The 13,928-nt window shown below is 45.2% G+C and overlaps 1 protein-coding gene across 1 annotated transcript in view; it reads left to right on the top strand.

Annotated features, from left to right (window-relative positions):
• plxna4 (plexin A4) overlaps positions 1-11,774 on the top strand; it is a 260,400-nt gene extending 248,626 nt beyond the window's left edge. The window contains 3 exon segments of the mRNA XM_048268791.1: positions 3,039-3,251; positions 7,543-7,693; positions 8,391-11,774. Coding sequence (XP_048124748.1) covers positions 3,039-3,251; positions 7,543-7,693; positions 8,391-8,486 — 460 coding nt within the window. The 3' untranslated portion in view covers positions 8,487-11,774.
• Positions 11,775-13,928: the final 2,154 nt, after the last annotated feature.

Genomic DNA, 13,928 nt, shown 5'->3' with positions numbered 1-13,928 from the left:
CGGAGGCAAGCCTCTCTCCACAGATTAGGCACCATCACCGGGAGATGCTGTCGCCGTGGACGTGCCCGTTGCCATGGCCGTTGCCATGGTGAGACCCTTGCCACAGCCGCTCCCAGAATGAATTTCACCCTCTGCGGCGTCATCTGCTAGAGGTATGAGGGTTAAACATATGGCCAGTGGATTAACAAGTGAGTGAAAGATGGAGAGAGAGACTGAGAGAGGGAGAGGTGGAAAGAGAGAGAGTGAGGGGGGACTCGGCAAGGTGGTAAACGAATGCTAATCCTTCATTAGCCCCCCTCTGCCAAGCTCCCATCATGCATCACTCATGGCTGCCCCACAGGACCATGGGGGCTGTAGGCTGAAATTGATGCTGGGAGCGGCTGGAGGAGAGGAAACAGAAGTGCAAAGAGCGGAGGAGAAGGAAGGGAGAGGAGAAGAGAAGAGGGGGAGAGGAGAAGGAGGGGGGGTATTCCGAGAGGCGATTTGCTGTGCTTTATGATCTTAATTTCTCACCCTCGCTGCTCCTGAGCTGTCTTATTATGCCATCTGTAAGCACGCTAAGTGTTTTCGGCGAGCGCCATGGGGTCGAGCTCACATCAGACACTAATGGATGGGCTCGCACGCGAGAGAGGGGGTGCGTTAAAGAGCCATTTATCATGACACACATGCCCACTGAGCAACCCCACCACCCACACCAGCTCCCCCCAAACCACTCACGCATCCCTCCCACAATGCCATGCTCATGATCCCGCTTTTTACACATGTGACTGTCAGCTGCAGGACTGATGCCCTCGCCCATTGAGATTTGAGAGCCTAATAATAACATCCTCTCACTCTCACTCCCTCTCTCTCACTCTGTTGCCACCGCAGTGAGCCAGGGAGAGAATGTTCCAGTAGGTTTGAGATGAGAAGTTCTAGCTGCGTGTATTCGAGCAGGAAGCCCCTTGCGTGGGTCATTAATTAGGCCGAGTGACTGGAAGGATAAAAGTGGCTTGGCGGAGTGAGACGTTGGACTGATGGCCCTCTGGGCCGCCTCTGCCTCCCCCTCCAGATTAGCCCTCGTGCCGATTTGCTGCAGCGTGGAGGTATCGCTAGTTGACAGTAAAAGTGGTCAGAATCTTTTGATTTTGAATTTCTTTTATCTTCTGGAGTAGCTCTGTTTCACAGCCATCTCAGATCCCTGCTTGGCATCTCCTTTGGCCCAAATTACTCCTCGTTTTAGTACAGAGAGGGTTTGAATGCCCTTATCTTGCCTTCAGTAAGGCAGGTCTCAGAGGGGGAGATATCGGATAGTCGGATCACCGACCTGCTTGGTTTCTACACTGTCTGTGTATTTGGATCAGCACACACAGCTGAGATACGGATTAGTTCTGGTGCCACAGACATCTGAGTCTGTTGCCTCCCTTTCAGGTCGGAGTGGCGTGCGCACTGTCCCAGTCACTGGCACGGTGTTACAGCTATTACAGCGCCCATGCCAATCAGCACCGGCCGATTCAGGATCAGCTGTCTGACCCCTGACCTTAATATTGCTCGACATAAATCAAAGTCAAACGTCTGCCTCAGATCAGTGATGGAGGGCATTAAGTGTAGTCCAAGCACTGCTTATGATGTGCGTCATACAGAGCTCAGCGGGGGGGCATATTTGAATGTGACACCATCCTGCTCTTACCTCCTGATTAGTATGACTCACACATTTTGGCACCTGTCCTAATATCTCCCATGTTCCGTGTCCTCCTCCAGAGTCCTGCATTATCATAAACTATATTGTGCGTAATTGTGAGTCATTGGGCACTCTTTGACCCTCACCTCCCCCTAGAGGTAGTGCAGACGGCCCTGGCCAGCTGCACCAGATTGCCAACAATCAAGGCTCCTTTGTTGCCGTGGTAATATCCCTTTGATCTCATCTCGTAATCCCCAGAGATTCACCCAGATTAATTTGGATTCACAATGCCAGGTTTACTTTCTCTCATTCTTTCTCTCTCTCCCTCTCTCTCTGTTTCTCTTCTCCATCTCATCTCTCTCTCTCTCTCTCTCTCTCTCTCTCTCTCTCTCCTCTTACCTCAAATCCTCTTTCCTTGCCCTGTCATGAAGGACAGGGTGCTATTCAAATGCAGGTGTATACCTGCCCTGCACTTTCCTGTGACATAGATAGCCCAGCACACATCCATAACGTAGAGCTCCACTGTAACATGGGGATTAAAATATTAAATATTAAAATATTAAAATATTTATTATCCTGGTGAACTCAGAGACCACAGTGGTATGTACTAAACACAAGGCAGAAGGAAACTCACATGAACTCAGAATGTACTGTTCTGGTCTTAGTTTTTTGACACACAACTGTATATCACTAAACAGGCTTCGGCAGGTGTGTAGCTCCCATATCAGTGTGTGTGTGTGTATGTATGTGTGTGTGTGTGTGTGTGTGTTTCTGTGCTGCCTTGTGTGCCATGTGTTACACGGCACACAAGATGAATGCCAGATGTAAACGAATGACTGGAAGTGGTGTACTGTACGTCTGGCAGTCTGTGCCACAAACCAGACGGAGACACAGACGCCAGAAAGGCCCCCCTGTTTCCTTCACTCACAGATTAGGCTCTCTTATTAAAACACACACACACACACACACAAGAAAAATGACTTCCACCAGGCCACAGCGCCAGCAGCCACTCACCTCCATTGCTATGCGTGCCTCTATGCCGTGGCCGTTATCACAAAAGGCACAGAGCTGTTTTTGATGGAGGTAATCATCTCTGCCGCTCAGTCTGTTCACACTAGGTCACACAAGCAAACTTTCATTCTTTGTTTGTTTTTTTTATGTTACCACAAAATGAATTAATGATTTATCACTGACGCTGTGCCAGCATTGCCATGGGTCATTTGTTAATGACAACAGAAACATTTGGCTTTACTTTTATTGGGAGCATATTGGAAGCATATTGCTTGCCTGACATCGCTTGCCTTTCACTGAGGCCATGCCACAGTGTTGATGCTGATCCTGAGTGGTGTTTTATGTTCTATGTTTTGTGTGTTTGCAGCCTACCTCTGCGTTTCTGGGTGAACGTCATTAAGAACCCCCAGTTTGTCTTCGACATCCACAAGAGCAGCATCACGGACGCCTGCCTGTCGGTGGTGGCCCAGACCTTCATGGACTCCTGCTCCACCTCGGAGCACCGCCTGGGCAAAGACTCCCCCTCCAACAAGCTGCTCTACGCCAAGGACATCCCCAGCTACAAGAGCTGGGTGGAGAGGTGAGCACTGGACCGGGTGTTTGTTTATTGGGGTGTCTGTCTTGTCTGTGCAAGCATATTGTACGTGATGAACATGTGTGTGTGTGTGTGTGTGTGTGTGTGTGTGTGTGTGTGTGTGTGCGTGAGGTGCACATGTGTGTGAGTGTGTACATCTACATCTACATCTCCCTATATGCCCTATAGGTGTCTGTGCATGATGTGTTCACAGCTCCTGATGGTGGAGATGTGAAGGGGGAAATCAGCTCAGTTAGCCGGTGCTGCTTCGTGCTGGTTGCTGTGAGGTTAATGGTGGATTTCACAGGCAGTGAAGCAGTGGGGTGGTGTTTTGATTTATGACCCCACTGAGTACATTTCAAAAGCAGAAATACAGACTGAGAAAAAGCCCAACGTCAAGTCAGTACCTCACGGTGAAAGGACAGTGGGCGTCAGCGCCTCTCTCAGACGCAAGAGCAGGGGTTGTTCTTGCAAGGGCCAAGGTGATTTGTTAAAAATGAGCATTTTTATTGTGTTTATTTGTGATAGGGTAGCCGTGCTGAATAAAATATCATACCCATGTGGCGCGTAGAAGAAGTGTTTATTTCTTGGCCCCGCACACTTGCCTGGGGCAGGAGGATGGATTTGGGGGGAAGGGTATGTCTTAGGGGGGTGTGTGTGTATGTGAATGCGTGCGTGCGTGCGTGCGTGTGCGTGTGTGTGTGTGTGTGTGTGTGTGTTTGTAGGGGGGCATGAGAAACCCAAACATGGCCACAATTCTCGGGCTGTCTGATGTATGCCTCCCCGAGGCATCTTTTACGCGTGCTCCACCCTAATCTACACATGAGCTGGCCGGCTTTATAGTTTCTGTCCGCCGTGATCTATGGGTTGTTTGGAGAGATGATGAGGGGGAAAGGCCCTGCTTTGAATATGGATGAGCGAAGCTTTAGCACGTCTCCCAATGAGACTCGATGTGTGTGTGTGTGTGTATGTTTGTGTGTGTGTGCATGTGTGATGCAGGCAGCTGGATGATGGAGTGCAGCTCTGGTGTGCTGAGATCCTGCTGGGACTCAAAGATCAGCTGTTTTATCAGGCCCGCGCAATTAGTCATTGTTCAGAGAGAGAGAGAGAGAGAGAGAGAGAGAGAGAGAGAGAGAGAGAGAGAGAGAGTAATGCTAACGTAAGAGTGAATCACGTCCCAAACAGTCCAAATGTGGGAATATTAGCAATCTTCTGCTGCGGCGATGATCATCCTGGTGCTGAAAATGCTCAGCGGTGAAAAGCCTCAGTGGGATTTTCATGAAACCGAAATGTTATTACATTCTCTCAGCTGGCATTCAGCTAGACATTTGGTTCCCCACATTAAAATAGCTCAGATAGTTTTGTTTGTGTGTGTGTTTGTCTTGCTGTCTGCACTAAACAAGAAGTGGCCTTCAGAGAGAAATACCATTATGAATGTGTGCTGGCTAGTCTAGTGCCCTGCTGCAGAGTCTCAGACGAGGAGGTTTGACAAATTTTGTTTCGTGCACACAGCAGCATGTCCTCCACCATCCGACTCCCTTCCCTCACACACATTCAACTCTGAAGTTAGATCATAAAGAACAACCTGTCCCTTTCTCACACCTCTGTAACTGGCCTGTGTGTGTGTGTGTGTGTGTGTGTGTGTGTGTGTGTGTGTGTGTGTGTGTGTGCTATAACGTGTGACAGTAGCACCAGTGGATGTTGACAGGAAGACAGGCTTCCAGTAAATTACCCCCCTGGCAATCATGCGCAGCCCCTGTCCTCATTTGCACATGAGAACTTATTTATGGGACGCCCCGGCAGTTATCCACCTCTGAATTAAATGTCAGCAAAACAATATTGGGCTATGCCTCCCATTTCCAGTTGAGTAAGTGTGGAAAAAAACCCTTACAGGGTTATAATTATGTTTCAGTGTGAGTGCTGAAAGATGAGTGTTTGCGTTGTCATCAAGGTATGATTAGCCCGTCTAGACAGGAGCGATGATGATTTTTTTTTTCTCTCCTTGCAGAGGAAACCTTCACTTGATTAGTGCCATGAAATGAATCACAATGCATTGTTCCATTAAGTACCTTGGGAATTAATAATGGTGTTTTGTACAAATTTGGGCTAATTTAGCAACATTGCTCCTTAGATTGAAATTTTCTGCGCAAGATATTCTGTGTGACAAAACATAAAAATTAAATTGAAAAAGTCAAACACGCCTGGAAATGATTTCTACAGTTTATCACCACACACAACAAGGAATACAAGGCCTTTTTAACAGATTTTTAATTGCAAATCAAGCACAAAAAGGTTCTGGTAGCAAGGCTGCTGAGAAGTCCTTCATGAGGCTGTGTCCACTGGCCTGAGAGGCTGAGGCTGACTTGTGGTCAGCGAGGCACCGTTCACATCAGCGCTACAGGAGGGGAAGTGTGAAGGCACGCTCATTCATCCCTCGCTCCTCACGTCTTTCACCTCCTCCCTCTGCCTCCCTCTCTTCACATGCACTTGGGACGCTGAGGCTGGTGAAGACAGACAAACATGAAAGCTAAACAACACGCACAATCACCGGGGAAATGAGAACAAGAAAGAAAGACAGGGAGGGAGGGAGAGAGAGAGAGAGAGAGAGAGAGAGAGACAGAGAGAAAGAGGGAAAGAGGAAAATCAAGGACAACACACACTCCATCCTTTGATCCAGCTCATGTCTTCATAAATGCACCATGAGACTTGAGTCACTTTACCTGGAAGGTGGGGATGGCTTAATTGAAATGTGTGATAGGGTGGTGCATGGAGGATGCGCGTGTGTGTGTGTGTGTGTGGCGGAGTGTAATGGAGCTGCATGCCCTTGGGGATGACGGACATGTTGCATTTTTAATCAGGGGTGGCATATGACAAAACTGAATGGCCTGCATATGCTGTCTGGGCTTTATGGTCAGGCAGACACCACTCTCTCATTTGCTCGTAAGTTTTTTGTGTAATAAAAGTACTCCAAAAGGCCATTCAGACCTCCTTTCTCTTTCACACACATCGTGACTGGCACTTTGCCCCAGAGGTGTAGTGATTGAGCTGTGTGTGTGTGTGTGTGTGTGTGTTGTGTGTGCGTGTTGGCACGTGTGTCTTACACTTTCTCTGTTTCCCTGTCACCTCTAATGGACCTGTGGTGCACTGCAACACCCACCTGTCACTCAACTTGTCCACTCTGGTCTCCCGGGTGTCTTGGCACTTACACACACACACACACACACACAGAAGAGTTGTCTGGAGGGTTTGGGGGTGTCCAGGAGGCAGCATGCGGCAGGAATTAAAAATGTAAATGGCCAGCTTTAATTAAGGAGCTGACGGAGCAACGGCAGCTGCTGTTGACAGTGACTGATTGCTTCTCCTCCTCAGCCACTTCCTTACAACGACCCACACTAGAGTAAGATGGCATATGCTTGTGTGTGTGTATGTACATGTGTGTGTGTGTGTGTGTGTGTGTGCTTGCGTTTATGTGTGTGATCCTGTGTTTATGTATGTGTGTGAATTCAGAGGCTCTGAAGTTAAGAATACTTTTTTGTCTTCCATGTATGAAGTGTGTGTGGGTGTGTGCATGTCTGACATCTTACAGTAGGTGATATGCGTGTCTGAGTATGCAATGTGTGGGTGTACACATTCCTATATCAAAAGTTCCTATAGCAAAACATGTGGGCCTCTACGCACAGGTTTGCATGGAACAAAACAACATTGTTTTGCACCTCTGGGTGTGAACATGTTTCTGTGTGTGTGTGTGTGTGTGTGTGTGTGTGTGTGTGTGTGTGTGTGTGTGTGCGTGCGTGAAGAGCCGCTCTCCTCAAAGGCAGGGAAATTGCGGCAGTCGCTCTGTGAAACTAGTGTTTCACAGGCACAGGCTTATTAAGAGTCGCAGCCACTCGCCTCAGCCTCTGAGTGCCAGTGAGCGTGAGCGCGCCACAGTGAGAGGAGACAGCTGTCAGTCTGCTTCTCACCAGCCTCCGCCTCGCCTTAACCGGCTAAAAGAGGCATGGTGGGCAGAGACAACGCAGTATTAAAACATAATGAGAATACTGTATACAGCTGCAGTTCAGCCTCTGTACCTGGATGATACGTTTCATAAGTCATATGCTTATGTTCAGCTGGGCTTTTGTATATGGATGATATACTTGTGTTTGTGTTGAGCTGAGCTTTTATATATGGATGATATACTTGTGTTTGTGTTGAGCTGAGCTTTTGTATATGAATGATATATTTGTGTTTGTCCATAGTGCTGTTAACCTGAACGTAATTCTCTTTCTTGTTTCTTTCTTGTGTGTGTGTCACACAGGTACTATTCTGACATCAATAAGATGCAAGCGATCAGTGACCAGGATATGAATGCCTACCTGGCTGAGCAGTCCTGTATGCACATGAACGAGTTCAACTCCATGAGCGCCCTCAGCGAGATCTACTCCTATGTGGGCAAATACGCTGAGGAGGTACGTGTTTCATATCTGTTTATGCCACTGTGTGTACGTGTGTGTGTGTGTGTGTGTGTGTGTGCGTGTGTTTTTGAGTGCGTTTACAGACTGACACACATTCTAAAATACACTATCACCAAGGCAACAAGCCACCATTGATTCAGTTAGATAAGCTCCCAGTCTCAGAACCCTGCTATGGCGTGCTGTGTTCATCCTTCAGATTAATTACTGCCCTGCACTATGAGCAGTATTGAGCATGACAAGCATCTTCTTTACTATGACTGTCATTGTTTTGGCATGTTTATAATTTGCATGCAAGGAATTGTATGCTTATATAAAGTAGCACTTATAATAAAGGCACTGTCCTCCTCCTGCCCATCAGATACTATTCATACAAACTACATACCGATTATTTAGTACTGCTATAACATATCAGTAATTTACATACAGAAAAGAAAAACTAAAATCAACCATCTAATCACCAAATCATCTATATAATTCCACTGATGTTGTTCCTAGATAGTATTTCATAACAGGGTAATCAAGTCTTGTCCTACAGCCATACAACATGCAATAAAGCCATACCACAGAAAATGGCAGTTTAGAGTCATTAGTTTTGCATATAAATGGAAGTTGAATGTGGGCTAGAGGATATGTATTGTGGCCTCTCTCTCTGTGTGTGTGACTAACTCAGTGCCCCCCCTCCTTCTGGCAGATTGTGTGTGCGCTACAACAGGACGACTCTGCCAGGAAGCAGAAGCTGGCCCAGAATCTGGAAGGGGTGGTCACCCTCATGAGCCATGAGAGCTGAGGACCGCATTTCCCAGAGCACACTGGGAGATCCGTCAGAGAAACCGCGCCGTGCCTGAGCGAAGAACCTGTCCATCTATCTCATCTTTCCGTTTATCCCCAGAAAAAGAGACTACAAGCAGTTCCTTTTTATCTTCCCACTCAGACGAACAAACAAACAAACAAACAAACTTTTGCATCACTTTAGCTCTGCTTCCTAGATAAGTAGAGGCGAAGGGGCTAGAGGGCTGCGGCACCAAGGACCACATTTCCCAAGATGCAATTGTGGGGAAGGTTGTGTTTCTGTGCCGCAATATAGAAGAAGTTGTGGGCCATTGAGGGAGCAAGGTTGTCCGTGGACCTATCTCTTTTTGACCCTCAACTGGTGGAGAGAGCGAGAAAGCAGTCATGTTTATGTTGCCTTCAAAAATAACACTGATAGCGAAGTCTTTGAAACCGCCATGTCGGCTGTTCAATTTGTTCTGACTTTTATGATTAGGGTAGTGATCGTAGCTACTTATAGAGTCCAGTTATTTGTAGAACCTTAAAAATTCATCAGAAATGCAAGACAAGGGAATTGTTCATGCATACAAGGACTGCAGAACCTATGACCATCTACAAGGACATTTATCGCAAACAACAAACAACATTGAATGGAGTTTACAAAGGTACCTTCTACAAGTCACCTGAATTCTACATATCTGCGTGGGTGGAGATCTGTGAAGTGTCTCCAATGAAAATCCCACATTTACATGTGATTGAGATTGACATGTGTTCAAAAGACTCAATAGTAGGGTTTCTAAGGAGTTGGGTAGTGCTTCTAGACTTTGTTTTGAACTCCTTGGACTCTTGACTGTGTAAAACTTAAAAAGAGAGTCCTTGTGTGGCATCAGCAAAATGTGTCCCCCTCAACCCCCGCACCCCCACACCCCCACAAAAAAATTAATCCCTTGTAAATGAGCTCCTCCATATACACTCCATGCACCCACCTGATTGGCTTGTGTGCAATGTGAAATTCAAAGAATGCTCCCGCTAATCAACAATGCATGGAGGACATGCCAAGGTTTTTCGATCCCACCAGAGGAAGCACACATCCAACCCAACCTCAGTGACCTGACTTCACTCCACAGCAGAAGGGCAAACTCCTCTCTACCTTCTCTTGCCTTTCTCTTGTCCTTCTTTCTCTCGGCTCTCCACTGCCCTCCTCTCCCCTCCTCTCCCTCCTCTCCTCGGCCCAAACTCTTCCTTCCTTCCCACCTGATCTCCCCTTGTACCCTTTTGCTAATGGATGAAGACTCACTGGTCTAAAAACTAAAGCACAGATCCAACAGCCAGTTTATCTTTAATTGGCCTGGGAAACTTCATGAGGGAACGACCTAGAGGACAAAAATGTGTATAATGAACTGAGAACAGGGACACCATCAGTGAGTCCCACCTTCAATTGAAAAAGGACAAGGGTGTGGCATGCAGATGATGGCGCAGTTGAATTTGACCCCTTGACCCCATGCTGATTGTACGAGACTGCCTCTTCACACTGCCACAGCGGAGGACTGTGATTGTCACTGGATAGATCTATGTGTGACTTTTTGGAAATGAACAACTCGGTCAGCAGAAAAAACCAAAGGAGTCCGAATTATATTTAAAAAAAACAAAGACATTTGCTTAAAAGAAACTAAAAAAAGTGCCACGAAGGAGGAAAGGAAAGAACAGGGGATGATTATGACAAAAACTATCCACACCTTTCTCCCAATACTGCTCCCCTAACCGCTCCGCTCCCTATTATGAGTCCAGTCTGAAGCTACAGAGGGGGGAACCATGAAAAACAGACAAACAAAACATACTGTCAAGTTTCGTGACCTCAGTGTGTGCGATTCGAAAGGGCTGCGGTGGAATACTGGCATGTGCCGTGTTCCGTTTCCCCACTGCTCCTGGCTCGGCACACCGCTCGCTCCTTATCTCTATCTCTCTCCGACTCAGTCTCTTTTTGCACAATGGTGGAGACTTCCGACTGGGGCTGGGGTTCTCCCACACTCCCGCCCCGGAAGCTCAGTCTGTTCCCCTTCCGGGACGACCACCTCCACCTGCCTCAAGAGCTGAACTTCAACACAAGCACATTGACAAAAGCCGTAACGTGACAAACAAAAACTGGACTACACAACACAATGACACAAACGACGACAGCATAATCAAACGTGCCCAGTGCCGACGTACGGCAGAGAGAGACGATTAGAGCCGCCCTCCTTTCCGTTGACCTTTCACCTTTCTTTTGCCTTGACAACGTGCCCCATGTGGTGATGTGAATGTGTGAAGACCGGCCTAGGTCCACCTTGGGTCTTTATTGGCTTTTTAAGCGCATGTACTTCAATTAAAAATGAACAAAAAAAAATCTACAAAAAAGAACAAAAAAATGGAATCTAGAGAAAATAAGCCTTGCCATGATGATGTGGATGTGTTCTTTTCTTTCTTTTGCTCAGAAACAGACGGAAATGGAAAAAAGAGGATAGTCACGTGGAAACTTTCGTTAAGGTGGAAACTTAACTTTCGTTAAGGTGGAAACTTTATCCCAGTACACCCATTCAGCCATCAAATACTATGTTTGGTGGAAGTATTAAAAATCAAATATTTTTGTTTTCGTATTACAGATGGTACCTTTAAACAGATATAGTATATACCCTTGCATGTTGACTTATTTGGATGTAATGAAATGGAACTGCCTTGCAATCAAACCTATTTATCGAACAATACTAGAAAAGTTTTTGAGATGACACACACCAAACTCTCCTCTCCTATTTTTTTGGATCGTCTCTCTGATACTATTCCATTACCAATGGTTCATGAAAGCAGATATTTTCTCACAGGTAGGATGTCTTTCAATGAATTGACAGCTACCATCAACTTAATAGATGAATGCTGACTGATTTCCTCAAGGTATGCTCTAAAACTTGCTTAGGGGCTATAATGAAGCAGTCTGAAAACTGCTCTAACAATTTAGTTCTGTTCTTCCTCCCTGTATAGTTTACATATTACAGAGTTTTCCCTGTAAACTATGAGGATATAAATGAAAGATATATGTATTTTATGGACTTAAATTAGAAGAAGTGTTTTTTATAATTTATTGTATGTTTTTTTGTTCCTTTAGAGTTGCTTTGTTACATTTGTGTGAGTGGATCTCAGATGTAGCAACTTACCACTGCTGGGTTTGCCTTCCATGCACTGATTTCTTTTTCCACAAAGTAGAATTTAGTTTTATTTAGACATCAGAATTAGGTTTCTGCTCTCATTTGTAATTTCTGTATTTGTTATGTTGAAATCTGCTATTTTAAAAAAAAATGTGTTTGCAACTGAAATGTTTTTTTTTTTGTTTTGTTTTTTTGTTTTTTCAACAGTTCACATGTCTCCAGTTGAAAAGAGTGCAGTATGTTGTATATCATTACGCCCTTTGGGTTAAGGGGCTTAGTCATGTGGTTGTTTGAGGATGTCACCAAATATTTACAAATTCAAAATGACCCTCAAACAAGGCAGGGATAATCACCCCACTATGTGAATGGTACATGGTATAATATGTGTATTTATTGAATTGGCTTGTTATTGAAATCCTTTTGTCCTATTGAAAAAAAAAGGTTTTCCACTTTAGTCCTTGTTGTTGACATTTCTGACCATCCTTGGCACCTCCTCATGATTCAGCCCTGTGATTCATTTTCCATGTAACGCTGCAGCGGTCACTGTCCATGTGGACTGACCAACCCACCCACCCACCCCTCCACCTTACCTCTAGTCCAAGTGATCAGATAAAGCTTCCACCTTAAACGTTTCTTAAGAACTTAAAAGCGTCCTTCTAGAGCTCAGTGTTATAGCAGGTGTTCCAGAAACACGGGAGAAAAGACTTTTGCTATGTCCAGATTTGATCATGCGATTCCTGTTAACAGGAGGGAAAACAAACAAACAAACAAACAAACAAACAAACAAAAGGAACAAAAAGGCAGGACACCGGGTGGGAAAAAGGCGAGCTTCTCTAACTTTGTTATAATTAATTGTATACCTGTGTATGTAAATATAATGCATTCCTATTTTGCAGTCAAGAACAAAATACTATTTGTAATATAGAATAAACTTTATTATGAAAAAAATACTTTGGGTCTTGTCTTTTTTATGTCTGTCTTTTTCTTCCGTGTGTGTGTGTGTGTCTATTTTCATGTATCCTTGAGGGTATAATTAAGTTTATGAAGTTCAGTACATTAGCATGCATACCTGTTACCTCAAGACAACTGTCACATACAATCCTGAACACTCTGCCTCCAGTCAGAAGCCAATAATCACACACACACACACAGCTAATAATGCACACACACACACACACCTTCCTGCCATCTCTTCCTCAGCCTCACATGGGAGGATGCTGTGACACAAAGAAGAAAGAGGGAGTGACTGGTATTAGACTTCACAGAGAGCAATACTCTCATTTCATTGGAAAAATAAATTAGCTTGTGACCATCAAATATAATTAAAGTGGCAATTCAAGCCAGGAAGATATAATTAAAACACCTATACGGGGAAATAAACCTGGTGCAAAAGTAATGAATGTTTATTAAGTGTCACTGTTCAGTGTTTCCCACAGAATTGAATTCCATTTGTGGTGGTTGGCTTGCAGAATTAACTTGAATACAACAGTTTTTAACAAATTAGCACAGCGTGGTTATGATGCTAACCAGATTTAAGCACAATTTAGTACAACCTGGAAAATCATTGTGTGGTGGTCAATGTTGATATTGTGGTGGGCCGCCACAAATAAGTCAATGTATGGGAAACACTGCTGTTGGAATAAGATAGAAGGAATGTACAGTAATGTGTGTATCATTAAGAGTCCAAGCACAAATCTAGCAAGCTTTCACTTATAAGCACCTATTAAATGAGACACATATCAGGAAACAATAGAAAATGGGTGTTAGTGCCATGTAAGTGTGTGTTTGCTGTATGTGCACATCTGCCCCCTTGAGAGAGGATACAACCTTAACACATGAGCACACGACACAGACACACACCCTCTGTTTCTAAGCAAGGTCACTGGTAGAAGGAATGATGTTGGCCCATGTGTCACCTTGCATATCTCCCACTGTGCACGGGGAGCAGTGGAATGAAAGAAAGGGTGAGAAAGAGAGTGAGAGAGGGCTGGAGAGGGGGCACCCTAGTGGCTCCATGGCCCCGTCTTCTAGCACACCAGACCCACTCAGCGTTTCACACTCTTAACCCTTAAAGGAATACCGACGGGAATGTTGAGAAATGAACATTCTAAAGAATATCTGGGTTCATTGAATTCAACATAGAATTTTTAGAACCTTCAATTGTTGCGGAACTTAGAATGTTCAAAAACCTACACCTTTAAGGGTTAAGCCTCCCACTGAGCGACAACGCAGATAATCGCTGTCATGATGCTGGGTGAACATTTCCCACTGGATCTGCCCATCAG

The sequence above is a fragment of the Alosa alosa genome, chromosome 17, assembly GCF_017589495.1.
Source record: "Alosa alosa isolate M-15738 ecotype Scorff River chromosome 17, AALO_Geno_1.1, whole genome shotgun sequence".
Taxonomy (NCBI): Eukaryota; Metazoa; Chordata; class Actinopteri; order Clupeiformes; family Clupeidae; genus Alosa; species Alosa alosa.
Note: the sequence above shows the minus strand (reverse complement) of the source record. Positions and strands in the feature narration are given on the sequence as shown.